Below are 16,834 nucleotides of genomic sequence, written 5' to 3'. Positions count from 1 at the left end.
TATTATTATTATTATTATTATTATTATTATTATTATTATTATTATTATTATTATTATTTATGTATTTAAATGTTTAAATGTCTGTAGATCCATAGCCTAATAGGTTTTCTATACAGCCTAGAAAAATACATCAAAATTATTATACATTTTTAGACATAGCCTTTTCACAAGGGAAATTACTTGGACACAGTAACTCACACATCCCATTATATTATAATAACAAAGGAAAAAATAGTAATACATTCTAAATAACCTTCACTGATCTAGATTTTTCATTTAGGTTCCTTTTTTTTGTGAGTGAAGCCTATTGACAGGGAGCCACGATAGTGCATGGGATCCACATTTGTGGTGGTCTGCCAAATGGCATTGCAGTGATCTGTAATCACAATAGGAAAATGCTTACGGGCTTCAGATCTGCTGCAGTGCCTTGTCAGCTCCATCAAACAACTTCTTTTATCCACAATAAACTGCTTGGACAAACACATTTTTGAAACACATGAGGACTGAAACTATAGTATACCTATGCCTTCTACTCTAGGCTGTGGGGTCAATGCTGCTAGAAAGACAGAGAATAATGTTTGTCAAAAACACACAAGGTCAATACAATACTGTAATAATGTCAGTGGACTTTGAACATCAGTATGATGAATAAGGAGACAACTTGTGTAGCCCATTTTCTGCAGTCAAGACAGGAAAAAATGTTAACCTTTGCTGTAACAAATGTGCATATTTTCTATATGAGGGAGTACAAAGTTTTATAAGGCTATAATTACAAACAAATTTAGCATAGACTATGCAGCCTAATAATTAATTTAAAGCAGCACAAAGCATTACTAGTGTTTTTTATTTATTTTTTATTTAACTAGATAGAAAACCTTGAAAAGTGCACATCCATGCTGTGAGGGGAGCTTGTCTCTCCACAGACCTGACTTGTAACCTTTCTGATAAAGGGTCCATCACCTGCTTACATGAACATTCCACCTCCTTGAAGTCAAGGAGGTTTGTTTTCACCATGTTTAGTCAGTAGTTGCCAACCTCTTTTAGTCATGGCCCAGTCCTGCTGGTAGTACTTGGACAGCCTCTTTTATGTTGTAGGCCTGCTCCTGTAAGTTTGCGAATTACAGGCCCTATACTGCAGGTTAATGTGTCTAAGTCCTCAATAATTAATTCAGTGTGGATCAAAATATTACATATATATTTTAATTTCTCAAATAATAAAATGGCCCTACTTGCTGCTGTATTGGGCTCAGACTGGGATATCCCTTTAACACAACAACTGGCCCTCATCTGTCTGTGCAGCAGAATGAACCATTGAGCAGGCGTGCTTCTTTTTCCTCAGCTCGGATGTCTCCCTCTTCTTCTCAGCAGTAGCATGTTGTGATAGAAACATTTGTCGTCGTATCCAAAATGCCGAAGCAGTAGCATATCTTACATTGTGAGTGACACCTCAGATCTTCAGATATGTAAATGCAAGTGCAGAATATAAATGTACACTCACTTTTTCAAGTGGCTTCACTGAGGAGCTTGTTGCTGTTTGTAGCATGTTAGCTAATGCTAAACGAACTGCATGCGAGAAATTGTTCTCTTCTTACCTTCCTATTTTATCGTAGTAATGCTATTGTTAATGAATGAGAAGTTGTAGCTTTCTTTGGTCTAACAGAGTACGTTGTGTTAACTCTGCATCCTCGGTGATTGTTGATGTGACAGTTAGCACGTTAGCTAAACAAGCTAACTAAATGTTGTTAGCCACCGTTCACAAACCACAGTAGCAGCCAAGTAATGTTATATTCCATCATTATTTAGTTCAATAAGCTATAATGTATGCATGACTGTGACTACATAACACAAGTATTTATTTGATAGGGACTATGACATTTAGCTATACGATGCTCAATATTATTAAGTGTAACTGTGTTATTACTATATTTAAGTATTAAAATATGGTTTGGTGGCATACCAAGACATATTTAATTATATTTTTTCTTTTCTTTCTTTCTTTTTTTTTACTGCTTAGGTGGAGAATGGCAGAGAGAAAGGGAAAAATTGCAACTCCTGCAAAAATACTGTCAAAGAAAGAACAACAGGAGCTCAAAAAGAAGGTAAAATGGGTGGTATTCTGTTCAATAGTTGAATCTTAATATTGTAATTGTAACTACTACTTTGAGTGTCAAGATCTACTTGTATTAATTTATTTATTCACAGGAGGAGGAAAAGGCAGCAGAGGTTTTTGAAGAATTTTTGGCAACATTTGAACCAAGCAACAAAAGTGGAGTTAAGACCTTTGTCCACGGTGGTACTGTAAATCCAGCTAAAGGTCAGGAAGTGTTATTTTTTTCATCAAAGAATGCACAAAGACCCATTGCCCAGATGTGTAAAATCATTAGTAACAATAACCTAACTTAAACTTAACATTATTATTTATTTAATGAAGGAGGAGACGAGGCCAAAGTAGACCGACTATATCGACCCACATCAAGGTTTGCTCCTGCACCACAGCATGTCGCACCACTACCGCCTGCAGAGAGTAAAAAGCCGGTAAGTTATATTTATATTATATATATATATATATATATATATATATATATATATTTATATATTTATGTATATGCATGTGTGTATATATATGTGTGTATATATGTATATATATATAAGTGTGTGTGTGTGTATATATGTATATATATATATGTGTGTGTGTATGTATATATATATGTATATGTATATATATATATATATATATATATTATATATATTTTATATATATATTATATATACGCATGCGCGCGCAAACAAATACATTTTTTGTTGCATTTAACAATGTAATGGTGTGATTAACCAATTTTGTTCTTGTCTAATTAACAGATCTTCAAAAAGAAGGCTGAAGAAAAGAAGAAAAGTAATCTAGAACTCTTTAAGGAAGAACTTAAAATGTGAGGAGATCTTTTTAACTTGATGGGTAACAGTACAATATGTGGATACATTTTTTGTAACAGTCATATTCACAAACTCAGTAGAGTAGTGATTGTTTTGTTTATGTACATGTACGTATTGGTGGGGATGTTTATGTTGTGTTCTATGATGGGCTTGATCGGTAGATTGTTAAGTGCTGAAATATACTTTTCTGTTTGTTTCCTGATGAATTGCAGAATACAGGAAGAGCGTGAGGAAAGACATAAAAGAAGGGGAGACCCAGGTGGAGGGCAAGGAGGAGATATTCCAGTACCATTTACAGCTCGTGCAAGTGAGTGTCTTTACCTTCTGTTTCCATAAATTATAACACTGTATTGATTTAATGTTGTTTGTCTTTCAGCTGCATTATATGATGATCCAACAGCACCTATTAGCACTAACCTCTACATCAGTGCTATAAGCCCAAAGGCAAGGATATATACTTTGAACTACAAATATAAATTTTGACATTTGTTTTATTATTGGTATTATGTTTTTAGATGAATGAGGAGTTGCTCTGTAAAGAGTTTGGCAAATATGGACCTCTGGCCAGTGTGAAGATTATGTGGCCCAGAAACGATGAGGAGCGTAACAGAACTTCTAATCGAGCATTTGTGGCCTTTATGACTCGAAAAGATGCAGAGAGAGCTTTAGCTGCACTTGAAGGTGAATTTAAATCTCTAACATTAGAAAATGATTGAACAGAGGCTATAGAAAATACCAATTATTTTCTGTGTTTAGGCAAAATCATTATGGGTTTTGAAATGAAGCTGGGATGGGGTAGACCTGCCCGTATCCCCCCTCAACCTCTGTACACACCAATGGGGGTAAGGGCAATACCTCCCCCACCTCCATCTGGCCTTCCCTTTAATGCACAACCGAGGGACCGTTTCCGCAATGACTTCACCAAACCACTTGGGGGGTCAAAGGCTGAATTTGAAAAGGTAAAAACTTTTGTCTTATATTTAGCAGTAAATATACTGAAGAGACTATTCTTAACTTATTTTCTGTCATATGCACATGCAATACATGTTTTAGGATATGTGGTATGGCTTAAAATGTTTTTAGTATCGCAGCAAAAAGTCATCATGAATGTCATAATTTTTTATATTACTTTCATTTAATCTGATTTTGATTTTCTAAACAGAGTTTGTCAGAAGCCATTGTAAAAGTGGTTATCCCAACTGACAGGTAAAGATTTTTCTTACAGCACCTTTGTTACTTCTGTAGTGAAATGTTGTTTTAACTTATTTATTGTCAATGTCTTTCTTTCCAGAAATCTTTTATTATTAATCCATCGAATGATAGAGTTTGTAGTGCGTGAGGGCCCAATGTTTGAAGCCATAATAATGAATAGGGAGAAAAACAACCCTAAATATAGGTAAGAAGATTGTGTTAATTGATGGTTGTTTCAGAATCATGCATTTATTTTTTACTGTAATTCTCAGATTTCTTTTTGACAATAAAAGCCAAGATCATGTGTATTACCGCTGGAGACTGTATTCCATCCTTCATGTGAGGGCTTCTTATTTGAAACATAACACAAATAGCTAGTTAGTTTTAATGAATTTATAATGAAAATATTTAACTTATGTGACTGGTCTTTGACTGCTCCAGGGAGATTCTCCAACTAAATGGAGGACTGCTGATTTCCGTTTATTTCGTGGAGGTTCACTGTGGAGACCTCCGATCCTCAATGACTTCTCGCAAAGAACTGATGAAAGACCAGAAATAGAGGATGTAGCTCCCCCAGAGGAGGAGGTGAAGAAAGGCCAGCTCAAAGCTGAGTGAGTATGTTTGAACTTAACCACATGCCTTTGGTGTGGATCAAATCAAACTTGAGACTGTTTTTTCAGACACAGACTGAGACTGGAGGCGCTGCTAAAAGAACTCACCCCTCGAAGGGACGACGTTGGTGATGCCATGGTGTTCTGTCTGCAAAGAGCGGAGGCTGCAGAGGAGGTGGTGGGGCTCATTGCGGAATCTTTATCAATGCTTCAGACGCCTCTTCAAAAAAAGGCAAGTGACTTTCATTTCATTCATTTGTGTATGTTGTATTGCATTATAATGTGGTGTGTATTTACTGTATTTATTTTTAGATTGCCCGATTATATCTTGTGTCAGACTTATTACACAACTCCTGTGCCAAAGTAGCTGGTGCATCATATTATCGTAAATAGTAAGTGATCTTTTTCTGGGTGAATACATTTTCCTCACAATAATTATTTTTATTTGAAAGTCCTAATGTCTGTTTGACTTTGTTCAGTTTTGAATCAAAGCTAATCCAGATATGTGGAGATCTCTGTGCATCACACAAGAATATACAAGCCAGGCTGCAGGCAGAACAGTTTAAGGTATTATGTAATTTAAGATCAAAAGTCTTGACAGTGGCTAAAGACGTTTCATGTTTTTCTCCACAGCAAAAAGTCATGAATTGTTTCAGAGCATGGGAGGAGTGGGCAATATACCCTGAGCAATATTTAATCTATCTACAAAACATTTTTTTGGGCTTCACTAAACCAGAAGAGGAGGTCATAGAAACAGCAAAAGTGAGCAAAGTTTTTAGACACCATATGCAATTGAATATATGTTAGGGTTCGAAATGACACAGGGGGGTGTCTCTGTCCCTCAGGAGGGTCCCTGTGATCTGGATGGTGCTCCCATAGATGGGTTACCGTTGAACAGAGCAGATGACCTGGACGGCTGCCCACTGGGCTGGGACCCTCTGGATGGAGAGCCGGTTGACGATTTGGATGGTGTTCCTTTAGGGGCCTCTATTGATGACATTGATGGGCTTCCCTGTAAGCATTTTTAAATTAGTTGCATGCACGTGTATTTTTTTTTTTAAAGCAATTTTGCATCAGATCTGAATGTTTTTTAAAGAATAGGTTGTTTGTGTATACAGTGGAGGATGGTCCGCACAGCAGAGTGCCTTTGTCTAAATGGGAGCAGATGACTGATTCCGGGATGTTTTCATCAGGTAACCAAGGTCGTGTTTCTTCTTTGACTGTTCCTCTTCAAATAAGAATGTTTACAACCTTTATATTTACTTTTTAGTTAAGACGGCCTCAAAGTGGGACAGTGTGGAGGAACAAGAAAGTGATAATGAAACAAGGTATGGACATTGCAAATGTCATTTTAAAGGGTTTAAATAAAGCTTACACAAATGTATATGTCTGCTTTCTCCCAACTGCAGGAAAAATAATGGTGGTACGGATGACTCAGACAGTGACAGCAGTGACTCTTGCTCCTCTTCTTCCAAATATGAAAGTGCAGACTTCCAGAGCTCTCTCAGAAGTTTCCAAATGTCTGAGACCAAGAGGAAGCGATTGAGGGAGTTGGAGGCAAGTATCTGGATACTAGAATATTCTTCTAAGCCTAAGGCAGACTGGTTTTGTAAAATATTGTTGGTTAGATCACTTCACAATTGATATATTTGTAAGTTCTCCCTGGTTACAATGTGTTCCTGTTTCACAATAAATACTGTCTTACCAAAATAATTTCTCTTCTTAAGGTGAAAGTTTTGAAGATGCAGGATGAACTGGAGTCAGGGAAGAGGCAGAGGAAGTCTGGGATGAGCATACAACAGCAAGTGGAATACTACAGGAACAAGCTGCTACAGAGGGTAGGCTTAGATACTTCCCAGCCATGCGAATGTGGTTCATACAGTATATTTTCAGAAATGTATTTATATCTTAATCCTAGGAATTTGACAAAGAAACTGTAAATAGCAAGACGCCAGTGTCAAAAGAGAAATCAAAAGACGACAGAAAGAGGGAGGACACTAGTAGTAGACGAGGCAGAAGCAAGGATTCAGATGGGAGGAGAACAAAGTCCAGATCAAGGTAAAACATTGTTTGTATTATATAGTAGCACTGTAGTTTTCTCTTAAAATGTTTAATATTTTCTGCTTCTTGGCCAGGTCGAGGTCCCCTAAACGTTCCAAGCGCTCTCGATCCTCATCTCCAAATCAGAGACGAGAGAGGTCCCGGTCTCGATCACCACATCGCTCACATAAAAAATCAAAGAAGAGCAAACATTGACTTCCGTTTTAACCACAGTTGACACACAGTGCTCCTCAATAAGCAACTGCTACTGCGTTACATTGTTTTCCAGCACTATTTTGTATAATGAAGTTTCAACAATTCTCTAGATTTCTGTTTTAATGTTTTTTTTAGGGATAATCAGACATGTTGCTGCAAAGCTGTGAAAGCTAAGAACAAAAACTACAGTTGTGATGAATGTATGTCTAACAAAAGTATGATTGTGACATTGATGCATTTTTAAGTAAAACTATGTACTGAAAGATCCCGTTGGTGAGAACTTTTATTGAGGAAACTGATAAAGCATTTGTTTTACAAAAGCAGTGAGTATGCAACATTACACAAGTACAGTTCTTTAATCAGGAAATGTGCTTTTGAAGGTTTGTATCAAAAGTAATTCAGATACAGAAACTACAGTATTTATGATGAATTGCTCATATTTCATACACTATTGGTTTCTTTAGTTTGATAATGTTAGGACAGAATTTAAAAACTGGATTTTGTAGGCACATTTAACAGGTACTTTTTTTTCCAAATCACCACCACCTCACATCATTTAAACACAAAACAAGTAGATTTGAAATATATATCTTTTGAAAAGAGGGAAAATAGTAAGGTGCCCATTCAATTAGTCTTCACACTTGTTTAGTCACAATCATACACTTACAACCATGTCTAAACATTTAGATCCGACAACACTGTTCAAAATGTCAGAACAGTTCACAGTTCAAAGGAATTGAAACCTGGGAAAATGTGGCAAGGGATTATTTCCCCTGTTGTTTCACGATCTGCTCTTTTTGAGAGCCAACCGTTGAGTAGCAGAGTTCAGGTTGTACTGTGCTCAGTACTTTTTGACATTGATGAAAACCTTTATGGCTCCAGTGAAGTCTGCTGAAAGCAAAACCTCAGTGTGATCTGTTTTGAGTGCACCTGCAAAGAAAAGATTATGTTAACCAAACTACAAAAACACTGACATAATGTACTTTATAGAGTAATGGTCAGAGGCTACCTGAGGGTATGGTCTCAGAGTCTGTAGAGTCTAGACTTTTGCACTCAGCTTCAGGTTTCTCTGCAGCGCTCTCCTGAGGGACAATAAGCCCCGGGTGTGGTGCGAAAATAGCTGAGGTGACCACTGCATTGTGTGCTAAAATGAACATAGAGGTTACATGCCAGTTCCCAAATGCTTTTAGATTACAACATAAATCTCTCTAACAGTATTACCTTTGATTCCTTCCCAGAAGTCATTGCGGTCACGACGTACAGAGGTGAATTTGCTCAGGTCGTGGTAAGTGCTCCATATGTAGATGTATTTATCCTCTGAGCCACTCACAATGAATGAGTAGTCGTGGCTGTGGGAACATTGCAAAGTTACCTACCAAAAATTCTGAATTGCAATTGCGATTTAGATACAAGACATAGTAGTAACAGTAACTATAATGCTCACCTAAAACTGGCTTTGATCTGACTGCTGCTATTGACATAACCTTTATATTTCATGGATAAAGACAAATCCCTCAAGTCGTAAAGGCGTATGCGGGAATCATTGGAGGTAACCAAAATCTGTGGATGTGCAAAAGACTGATTTTAGTATCTGAAGAACTGAATGTCAATATAATTAATGCCACAATATGCACCTTATTCTCTCCTGGTAAAGGTTCAATTCCTGTGATTTTGCGTCCCACTTTATTTCTACCTCTTGTCGACCTCACGTGAATTTGGGTGTGGTACTTTAAGCGCTATTGATTCACAATGAAGATAAAAGTTAAGTATTATATAGAAACATAATATTAGGTAAGCAGATTTTGTTACCTCTGTGTCATAGAAAATGCATCGCCCATCGTAAGTGCCAATCACTGCATACTTTCCGTTTTGACAGAAGTTGGCAGCAGTGATGAGGCGAGTTTGACCATCCACCTCGTTCCACAATGCCACCTTTTTATCAGGAATGTTCCAGAGTCGTAGCTTTCCATCAAGAGAACCACTAAGGAAATATCTGTCATCCTGTGCAAACAAGACCATTTAACAAATGTATCATTGTCTCGAATCATGTAATATAAATGAAATGATCAGACTTACTCTTGGATGGAAAGCTATGGCTGTAACAAAATCTATGTGTTGGAAACAGCACAAACACTCTCTCCTTGATATGTGCCATAATCTTACTGTTTTATCCATGGATGAAGAAAGTAAGAAAAAGTTCTACAACAACAAAAACATGTTAGACTACATGGGTAATATACAGTATTTAATAAACAGAAGAGGTCGTGCGTCACCTTTGACCAGGACAGGTCTAATAGATCAGCTGTGTGACCTTTGTACTTGCAAAAGGGAACCTGGCGGAAAGGAGCACTCCTGTCATCGGTTTCTAAGTCTTCTGGGACACAGCTTGCCTGAAATGTGAAAAAAAATTATGTTCACACTGGCATTTAGGAGTTACTACATTTGTGATCTTACAAAATGTCCTTACAGTTTGATCTGTGTCTGATTTAGAAGAGCATAGACTTTCCTGAGACGGAGAGGGCGAAACACGACCTGAACAAGTGTTACAGAATTTAAAAAATAAATAAATAATGATGCAATGCAAAAACTGACAAATAAGTTTACCTTCAGTGTTGTACTTTATTCTCATGTTATTAAAATAGTCAAACGCTGTTTTTAGCACCCAAATACGAACTACATTATCCTGCCCTGCAGTTGCAAGCAGCCTCCCACAGTGAGAAAACTTCATGGTCCAAACAGCACCCTTAAAAGAACAGAACAAGTCTTCTAAGTGAAGATACAACCTTGAAAATATCTAAAGTAAAGAGTTTTGCTAACCATGTGTTCTCCACTGAGATCCTGCACAACTTTAATCTGATCAAAGTCAAAGGGTCCCTTTAAGCTGTGTGCAGCCTTAAATTTAGCAGGTCGGGTATATGGCATTCCCTCATCATCACTGGAGGACGGATCATCCTGGTCTGTGTGAAACACTGAGACCAGCACAAACAACATTCAATAAAAGGTTACGTCACATTAAATCCTTTTTGTGGAAATACAATTGTACCTTCATCACGCACACTTTTAACTTTGTTCACTGCCTTCTCTCCATATTCTTCTGCAAGATGTTTGGCTTTCTTCACAGACTTGCCCAGGAATTTCTTTAACTGAGTCCTTAGGTAACCATTGTATAAGTTTAAGTGTCGTAAAAATATATACAATTAAATTAACAAACCACTTCTTACGTTTTCTGTTTCAGTTTCCCTCCATCCGTGTCTGTCATTGGAGCAGATGGTTTGTCATCATCATCTGACTGTGCAGCATCATTTCTAAAGAGGAAAATATCCAAATATAACAAATCTTCCCTCCAAAGGAAGATATATTGTGCTATACATGATGATATTGCTTCTGCTCACGTGATGTACTCCTTGGTCCTCCTCATGATGTGCAGAGTGAGTGGGTTGATTCCAGCTGGTAGTTTCTCTTCTGCCTGGATTAAAGGGATCTCTTCTCCAGTATCCAGATTCTTGATCATCACACTGGCCAGAATTTCCTGGTTTCAGATGTCAGATAACACTGTGTAATTTAGTAATGTAATGCATTAAATGTTACGTTGCTGAACTGTAAATAAAACAAAGAAATAAACCTCATCAGTCAGTTCTCTTCCAGAGTTTGATCGTGGACGCTGAGGGCCTTGGGATGGACTTCCACTTTGAGAGCAAGGCTGTTCATCCTCATTTTCCTTCAGAGAAAAGAATAACAATAACCATTTTATACATCACTTTATATCATAAATAAACTCCCTCTTACCTGTGCCGTGACCACCTTGTCCCCACTTGTGGCACTGGCTAAATCTAGAGAATGCTGCAGGTCTTTCGTCAGACTCCTCACTGTGCTGCTGGGAGACAACAGGCCAGAGGGCTCTGGGACTTCAGGACTGAGAGGGCTCACTGCAGACACTGAGTATAACATAGATCTTTAGACAAAACTTGTATTTTAAAATTAATATTACTAATACATATCTATATGTTGAAACATTTGTTTATGAATAATATAAGTGGTATAACAAAAATTGAAAAGTAACACTGAATAAATTACATAATTCAGAGGCTTCAAACTACACATATTTGCTTGCAGTAGGTTAATTAAGCACTACAACCTTCAAATAAAGCACCCACTGTTTTAAAATAATTATTTTCAAAGTTTTACCCTCAAGTCCACTTGGCCTTAGAGATTCCTGAGACTTTTTCGAAGGCAGAGTTTGTCTGGATGGCGGAGGCGGCCGAGGGGGTGGACCTCCACTGGGAGGCGGAGGACGTGAGGGAGGAGGCTTCTTGGTGCTAGCTACAATGTCCGGCTCCACTGTGAACTGTCGTGGAGGTTTAGAAGGCCCAGATGGATCAGAGTCTGCAGGATTGTCTGAGAGTGGCACCTGGTCTAAGAGGTCTGCAGGTCTGGGCTCCAACTCTGGACCTGTGCGTGTCCCATCAGGCTGTCCTAAAGTGCTGGTAATATCTGGGGGCTGAACACACTCCTGTGAGGCTCCTGCAGACTCTGGGATGTCCATGGGTTCAGGTGCAGCGTCTGAGCATGCTCCGTTTGTCTCTGCACCTTGTGCTGGTTCCTCCTCTCTCCCCACAGGTGGAGGATTCCCTGATGCCTCCACTTTCTCCACAGGAACTTCCTGAGCTTCACTCGCGTCATCTTGCTCTGGCTCCACTCTTACATCAACACTGAGCTTATCTAGCAGCTGAGCCACCTCACCAACACTTCCCTTTTGACTCTCTTCTATAATACTGTCAATGATCTATTGAAGAAGAATGAAGAGAGAGAACAAACACATGCTTTCATACTGTGGTAAGATCATATTTGTGTTCACTGATGTATGTGTTTAAAATATACAGCATTTTTCATTTCATGTCCTTTTTGAGACAAAAGATCTACCTGAAGAGAGTCATCTTGTTGAATTGCAGCTGCCGGAGTAGATTTGCTGCTATCCTCATCTACAGTGTTAGGAGATCTCTGTACAAGCTGTTGAGTAGGAAGACAAAAGTAAAACATTGTGCTTTAATTTTATTTAATGTGCCTATTTAATAATAGGGAATAACAAATCTAACGCAAAATCATGAATTATAACTGTAAACAAAAATGGCAGCAAATAATATGATGAATAACTACAATATTCATCCACTACTTTTCACTTTAATCCCTGACTACTAAACGTCAACTAGCAAGGTTCACTTTGCAGTACACAAAGTTTTGATAAGCAGAAACTTGGTTTAAACAAACATACCTTGGGTGAGGGAAGTACAAACTTTGCAGGTGACCTACAACACAGAGAAGAACAGCTCAGCAAAAGCATGCGCACCGGTCAGAGGTTACTATATAACTATGTAAATTATAATGGACATCGATCGTTAAACTATTGTAATATCCAAACAAATAATAACGAGATCCTGCTTTGGACCAACATTTTCTATTACTGAGCAGAATGACTCGGTCTAAAGTGCAAGTTACTCAAACTCAAAACAATAATTTAATGCATTTCTTACACTTTTGGAGACGGGGTAAAATTCACGTCCTCTGGAGCATCGTAGAACTCTTCAGTGTCACTTGTATCAGACGCCATGCTAGCAAGAACTTAGCACCAAGCTAATCCAAGTTTGCAGGCAGATGTCTATAATTTACCCTTTCTTATGCGTTAGAAACATAGAGCTTCTTCTTTCAGAAAACAACCTTTACAGTCCGGAGGGTGTGTAGCCGTATGCCGTTAAACTGCGCTTGTCTTCTTGTCATGTCATAGTCGCAGAGTGCGTTAGCTTCTGCTAAACTAACAAACCGTATCAACAGCAACCACGTACAACTGACCGGTGCGGGTTCTGTTTAGACTCAGTTTGCACAGGTTGGGCAGTCCAATCAGGATATCATAAGCAGCTGTCTTTACGGTGTAGTGGAGCTGTCAATCTACCTAACGGAGCCAGTGATCCCCGCATAAACAAAACAGAGACGGAAAAAACACATCAACCAAAGAGCAAAGAGAAGAGGAGGAGGAGCAGAGGAGGAGTGACACAAAGGCGGGGCACGCGCCTCTTTCTCTTCTACTGGGATTCAGATACTTACGCCCTCTAGTGGACGGACTGAAGCACTGACTCCAAACAGAAGGACCACATCTTACGTGAACTCCTGCCCTCATTTAGTTGTTTAGCTCTGTCTAGTGTTGATTAAGTTATCCTGGTTTATGGCCAAATTATTGTCACGAAGAGCCACACAATGAACCATATATTCGAAGTGGAGGGACACAGACCAGTGGTCCAAACAGTGACTCATTCAGATAGGTGCATTTAACCCAGCTTTGACAGAGCCACAGTTTAATAAGGCTGAAACATTAATTTCCAGACTGTATTACAGTGCGGTGGTGATATTAAGGTTCTGATAAAATTACATACATTTGTAGAGTCATCAGACCAATTCAGCAGGAGGCCTATGGCCAATAAAAACTCAGGGCGACATGTGGTCCATAGGAAATATAGAGTAATATGAATAAAGATATCAATAAAGGTTTGTCAGTAAGATTGTGTACATGGATAGTGGATTGACAGTGAAAAAATAATAATCTTATTAATAGTTTATTACTACAGAAATATGAGGCCATTAATATTTGAATATTGTTATATCTGATTGTTTACTTTAAGGACAATACTATGGAGGGCTAACAAGTTAAATGGAAATTCCACAAGTAATTGTTATTTACAAACAAAATACATACTTGGAGCAATAAATCTATAGACCGAAATACAAATTATATGTAATAAAATATATGTATAAAATATATGAGAACAACTTGGAAGTTTAACTGGTAATCATTTTGCTCATGCTTTAAACTTTTTTCACTTTCACCACCAACACAAGAAAGAACATAATATTGCATGAAATGCAAGACTTAGTTATAAGCAACACTGATTAGAGTTGGTAAAATACATCAAAAACAATACTGCCTTATTCTTATTGACCTAAGTACACTAGCTACATTATCAAACAAGCATGGGACCGATTTTTTTTCTTACATATAATATAATTAACTGCTAATAAGTAGTGATGATTATTCAACACACAAGATGTAGGCTAAATGCCTAAACGTTGTAGTTTGGTGTTAAGCTATATAATTGCCACCAGATAGCCTATATATTATATTATTGCCATTTGCCACAACGAGACTACTTGTTACAGGTTTATAGGAATTCTCCCTTAGAGACACTTTATTTAGTAACGGAAGTTTTGAGCCAATGGCAAAAGATTGCCATAGACTTCCGCCAATAGAAAGTTAAGATGTTCAGTGTTTCTCAGTAAGCCTCAAGTACATTGGATGAAATAAGGAAGGAGGTCTTAGCAGAATAAGTGGATTTGAGGGGCTCGGGAGGAAAACAAGGACGCTAGTTATCGCTCTCTCCGCTGAAGGTACAGATTTATTTATATAGAACTTTACAAAACACATTTCATCTAAATCTAACGAATAAGACGTTTTATAAGTCATACCAAGGTTAACGAATACATGTCAGCTTGTTTCTAATGCTTATTTGAAGGTGGTGGCAAAGAAACCACACCAACTCCTAACTAGCGCAACAAACTTATCTTAGCATTTCAGTCGTTTGTTCGTAATCCTAACTAAACGATCACAGTGTACAAATGCGTGTTAAAGTGGTACGAGAAAACTAGACAGTCGTCATTCTATTTAATTAGATTATGTTCAATGTAAAGGTTAGCTTAGCCAGTTAGCTTAGCCAGTTAGCCTCTTCCCTCTGGAGACAGTGCACAGCAACATGGCCATAAAATTAGCAGAGCTCGGATCTCCAGCCTGCCGAGCTGCCTCAGTGACAGTGCAGGTGGTGAGGCCGGCTTATAAACACTCACATGTCCAACAAGGACAGCCTTGGGCCAGCTGACAAATTAACTAGACCTCTAGATAGTTTTCTCATACGTTTGGCATTTGCTTTAGCTTATGCGCAATCTAACAATGTTGACATTGAACAGCAACAGTTCATATGTTGAGTTTACACAGTTCGATAAAAACTTGGTTGTTGTTATAGTTTGTTGTCATAAATTCTTATTTTAGTTTCTATTACTTTATAATAAAGGGTTTAATAGGCCTATTTCTGGCTGGTTCTTCCTAAGCTTCACACTTATTATTAGATTCAATTAACCCAGATCCATGTGGAGCAACAACTTACAACTCCCTTAATTTCAAGACTCCTTTTTTTAGAAACTATCCATACTTTTTAGTCACTATAACTTTTTGAATTTCTGTCATGATACAAATGGTTATTTATTTTGTTAACCATATACTCTCTGAGGACAGATAACAAAATGTACAAAATGTGATTGTATTTCAGAGGTGTGGTTTTGGCGAGGGGATGGAGCACCCTGTTCACAGAGGGGAAACCATGCCTGTTGGACTTCATGACAGGTATGAACTTTGATTGTTGTGTATTGTTTATATATTGAAATTACATTCTGTCAGAGATGTACTTCCAACAAGTAGTGAACGGTGTACAATGTGTGCAGTGGAAGTGTTATAATTTTTTCCCGTGTAATTTATTGTAAAAGGAATTTTAAGGACCAGTTATTAGAGAGCATATTAAATAATTAATAAATTTTTAATTAAAATCACCACATTTTCAACTAAACAAATGACCTGGTCAAGATAGGAAAAGGTAAACTTCCATCTATCAAACAAGGAGGGTTTCTAAAATTACACAAAGCAATATTTGTCTTCATCAGCACTATTTCCATATTTCTGTGTGTCTACAATCACATTTACTGACGTTTGCACATACCTTTTGTATCTGTTATCTTCCCTTTATTGTTATGTTATTATGGCACATTATTTTATTATTTGTAGTTTTCTTTCATGTGACTTTGCACTCTGTTTGAAATCTGTTACCATGGCGACTTACTACAGGCATAAGGAAACATGCCACCTTCCTGTTGATCTGGGATATAAACATTATATGCATGTCTCTAACATGTTAAATAACAGTTACACATGTTTACAACATTTATGTGGTAGTTAACCACTTCTTTGTGGTGATCTCCATTGTATGAAGTAGGAGTCCCTCAGCCATCTCAGAGTTCCCAGTAGGAATTACCAGTACAAGTAGGACATTTTTAGTCTGGTGGGAATAGTCCTAGTCACCAGTAGCGTGGAACAAACCTTTAGATGGTTTAAGACTCTAAGTCAAGGAAAAATACAAAATGGAAAAAACTACAAATTTTATAAAGCTGGTTCATGTCTGTTGACCCATATTTATAGTTTTTCAGCTTAAAAGTTGACTGTGTTTAATAAAAAAAAAATATACAGTTGCTTAATGCTAGCTAGTGACTTAAATATTATTTCAAGGGGTTTGCTTACCATCACAAATAATTTGTCATAGTTTGAAGTTATTTATGTCCACAGTACATTAAAACGAAGCAGTAACAGATCAACTTATACTTTATTATGCTCCAGGTTAAATTAAGACACTAAAGTGTGACCACTTTGTTGGTATTGGTGCCTTCTCCATTTGAGCCTGACAGAGAAAAGAAGCTGATGAACATTGTTGAATAGAGCTGTTACTTGTAGTCCGATTATGGCTGCATGTGTGGGTTTTCTTTGGCATTCCTGATTTTGGCTTGAGATATTTTCTCAATTGGGCATTGGGCCAGTGTAATAAATAGGGTTTCCATCTTGCAGATCTTTGACTCTTGGATATACATCTCACTCTTGAACTTTTGATGTGAAACTACAGCTTTTGATGTAAATTGTTATTGACAAATCTTTATTGAGGATGCAGTGCAAGTCATCTCTTCTCAGTGCAGCTGTGGTTTATGTCTTG

The 16,834-nt window shown here is 37.6% G+C and overlaps 3 protein-coding genes across 3 annotated transcripts in view; 2 read left to right on the top strand and 1 right to left on the bottom strand.

The window, feature by feature from the left end:
- The first annotated feature begins 1,290 nt into the window (after positions 1-1,290).
- Positions 1,291-7,252, top strand: zgc:163098 (uncharacterized protein LOC100037380 homolog). The gene is made up of 24 exons (XM_055148305.1): positions 1,291-1,435; positions 2,015-2,099; positions 2,203-2,314; positions 2,432-2,535; positions 2,860-2,927; positions 3,144-3,238; positions 3,308-3,375; positions 3,447-3,612; positions 3,688-3,890; positions 4,094-4,137; positions 4,223-4,327; positions 4,395-4,461; positions 4,564-4,733; positions 4,803-4,965; positions 5,046-5,125; positions 5,213-5,300; positions 5,367-5,495; positions 5,579-5,747; positions 5,852-5,926; positions 6,004-6,061; positions 6,143-6,290; positions 6,461-6,571; positions 6,652-6,791; positions 6,869-7,252. Exons 2-24 carry the CDS (start codon positions 2,022-2,024, stop codon positions 6,987-6,989), a joined length of 2,562 nt encoding a protein of 853 aa, XP_055004280.1. The 5' UTR covers positions 1,291-1,435; positions 2,015-2,021; the 3' UTR covers positions 6,990-7,252.
- A 2-nt stretch (positions 7,253-7,254) lies between these two features.
- On the bottom strand, positions 7,255-13,011 carry wdr44 (WD repeat domain 44). The gene is made up of 20 exons (XM_020922840.2): positions 12,518-13,011; positions 12,259-12,292; positions 11,910-11,996; positions 11,175-11,772; positions 10,776-10,924; positions 10,612-10,707; positions 10,382-10,518; positions 10,211-10,294; positions 10,033-10,139; positions 9,807-9,958; positions 9,594-9,732; positions 9,457-9,521; positions 9,263-9,379; positions 9,066-9,188; positions 8,799-8,990; positions 8,624-8,725; positions 8,434-8,549; positions 8,211-8,338; positions 7,999-8,133; positions 7,255-7,919 (listed from the first exon to the last, which is right to left on the bottom strand). Exons 1-20 carry the CDS (start codon positions 12,592-12,594, stop codon positions 7,831-7,833), a joined length of 2,727 nt encoding a protein of 908 aa, XP_020778499.1. The 5' UTR covers positions 12,595-13,011; the 3' UTR covers positions 7,255-7,830.
- Positions 13,012-14,280: 1,269 nt separating this feature from the next.
- klhl13 (kelch-like family member 13) overlaps positions 14,281-16,834 on the top strand; it is a 28,535-nt gene continuing 25,981 nt past the window's right edge. Inside the window, exons 1-2 of the mRNA XM_020922856.2 lie at positions 14,281-14,420; positions 15,353-15,426. Coding sequence (XP_020778515.1) covers positions 15,374-15,426 — 53 coding nt within the window. The 5' untranslated portion in view covers positions 14,281-14,420; positions 15,353-15,373. The remainder of the gene's footprint in view (positions 14,421-15,352; positions 15,427-16,834) is intronic.

This window comes from Boleophthalmus pectinirostris, unplaced genomic scaffold (assembly GCF_026225935.1).
Source record: "Boleophthalmus pectinirostris isolate CB_2022bp ecotype Guang Dong unplaced genomic scaffold, ASM2622593v1 HiC_scaffold_12, whole genome shotgun sequence".
Classification (NCBI taxonomy): Eukaryota; Metazoa; Chordata; class Actinopteri; order Gobiiformes; family Gobiidae; genus Boleophthalmus; species Boleophthalmus pectinirostris.
This window is presented reverse-complemented; position numbering and strand designations above follow the sequence as displayed.

Excerpts from the sequence above, each read along its gene's own strand:
- zgc:163098 (XM_055148305.1), top strand. The coding sequence starts at position 2,022 with ATGGCAGAGAGAAAGGGAAAAATTGCAACTCCTGCAAAAATACTGTCA. Across the intron at positions 2,100-2,202 it reads AACAGGAGCTCAAAAAGAAG|GAGGAGGAAAAGGCAGCAGA; the intron begins GTAAAATGGGTG and ends ATTTATTCACAG. Across the intron at positions 6,291-6,460 it reads AGCGATTGAGGGAGTTGGAG|GTGAAAGTTTTGAAGATGCA; the intron begins GCAAGTATCTGG and ends TCTCTTCTTAAG.
- wdr44 (XM_020922840.2), bottom strand. The coding sequence starts at position 12,594 with ATGGCGTCTGATACAAGTGACACTGAAGAGTTCTACGATGCTCCAGAG. Across the intron at positions 12,293-12,517 it reads TTTACCCCGTCTCCAAAAGT|GTCACCTGCAAAGTTTGTAC; the intron begins GTAAGAAATGCA and ends TCTGTGTTGTAG. Across the intron at positions 10,925-11,174 it reads AAGGCCAAGTGGACTTGAGG|TGTCTGCAGTGAGCCCTCTC; the intron begins GTAAAACTTTGA and ends TGTTATACTCAG.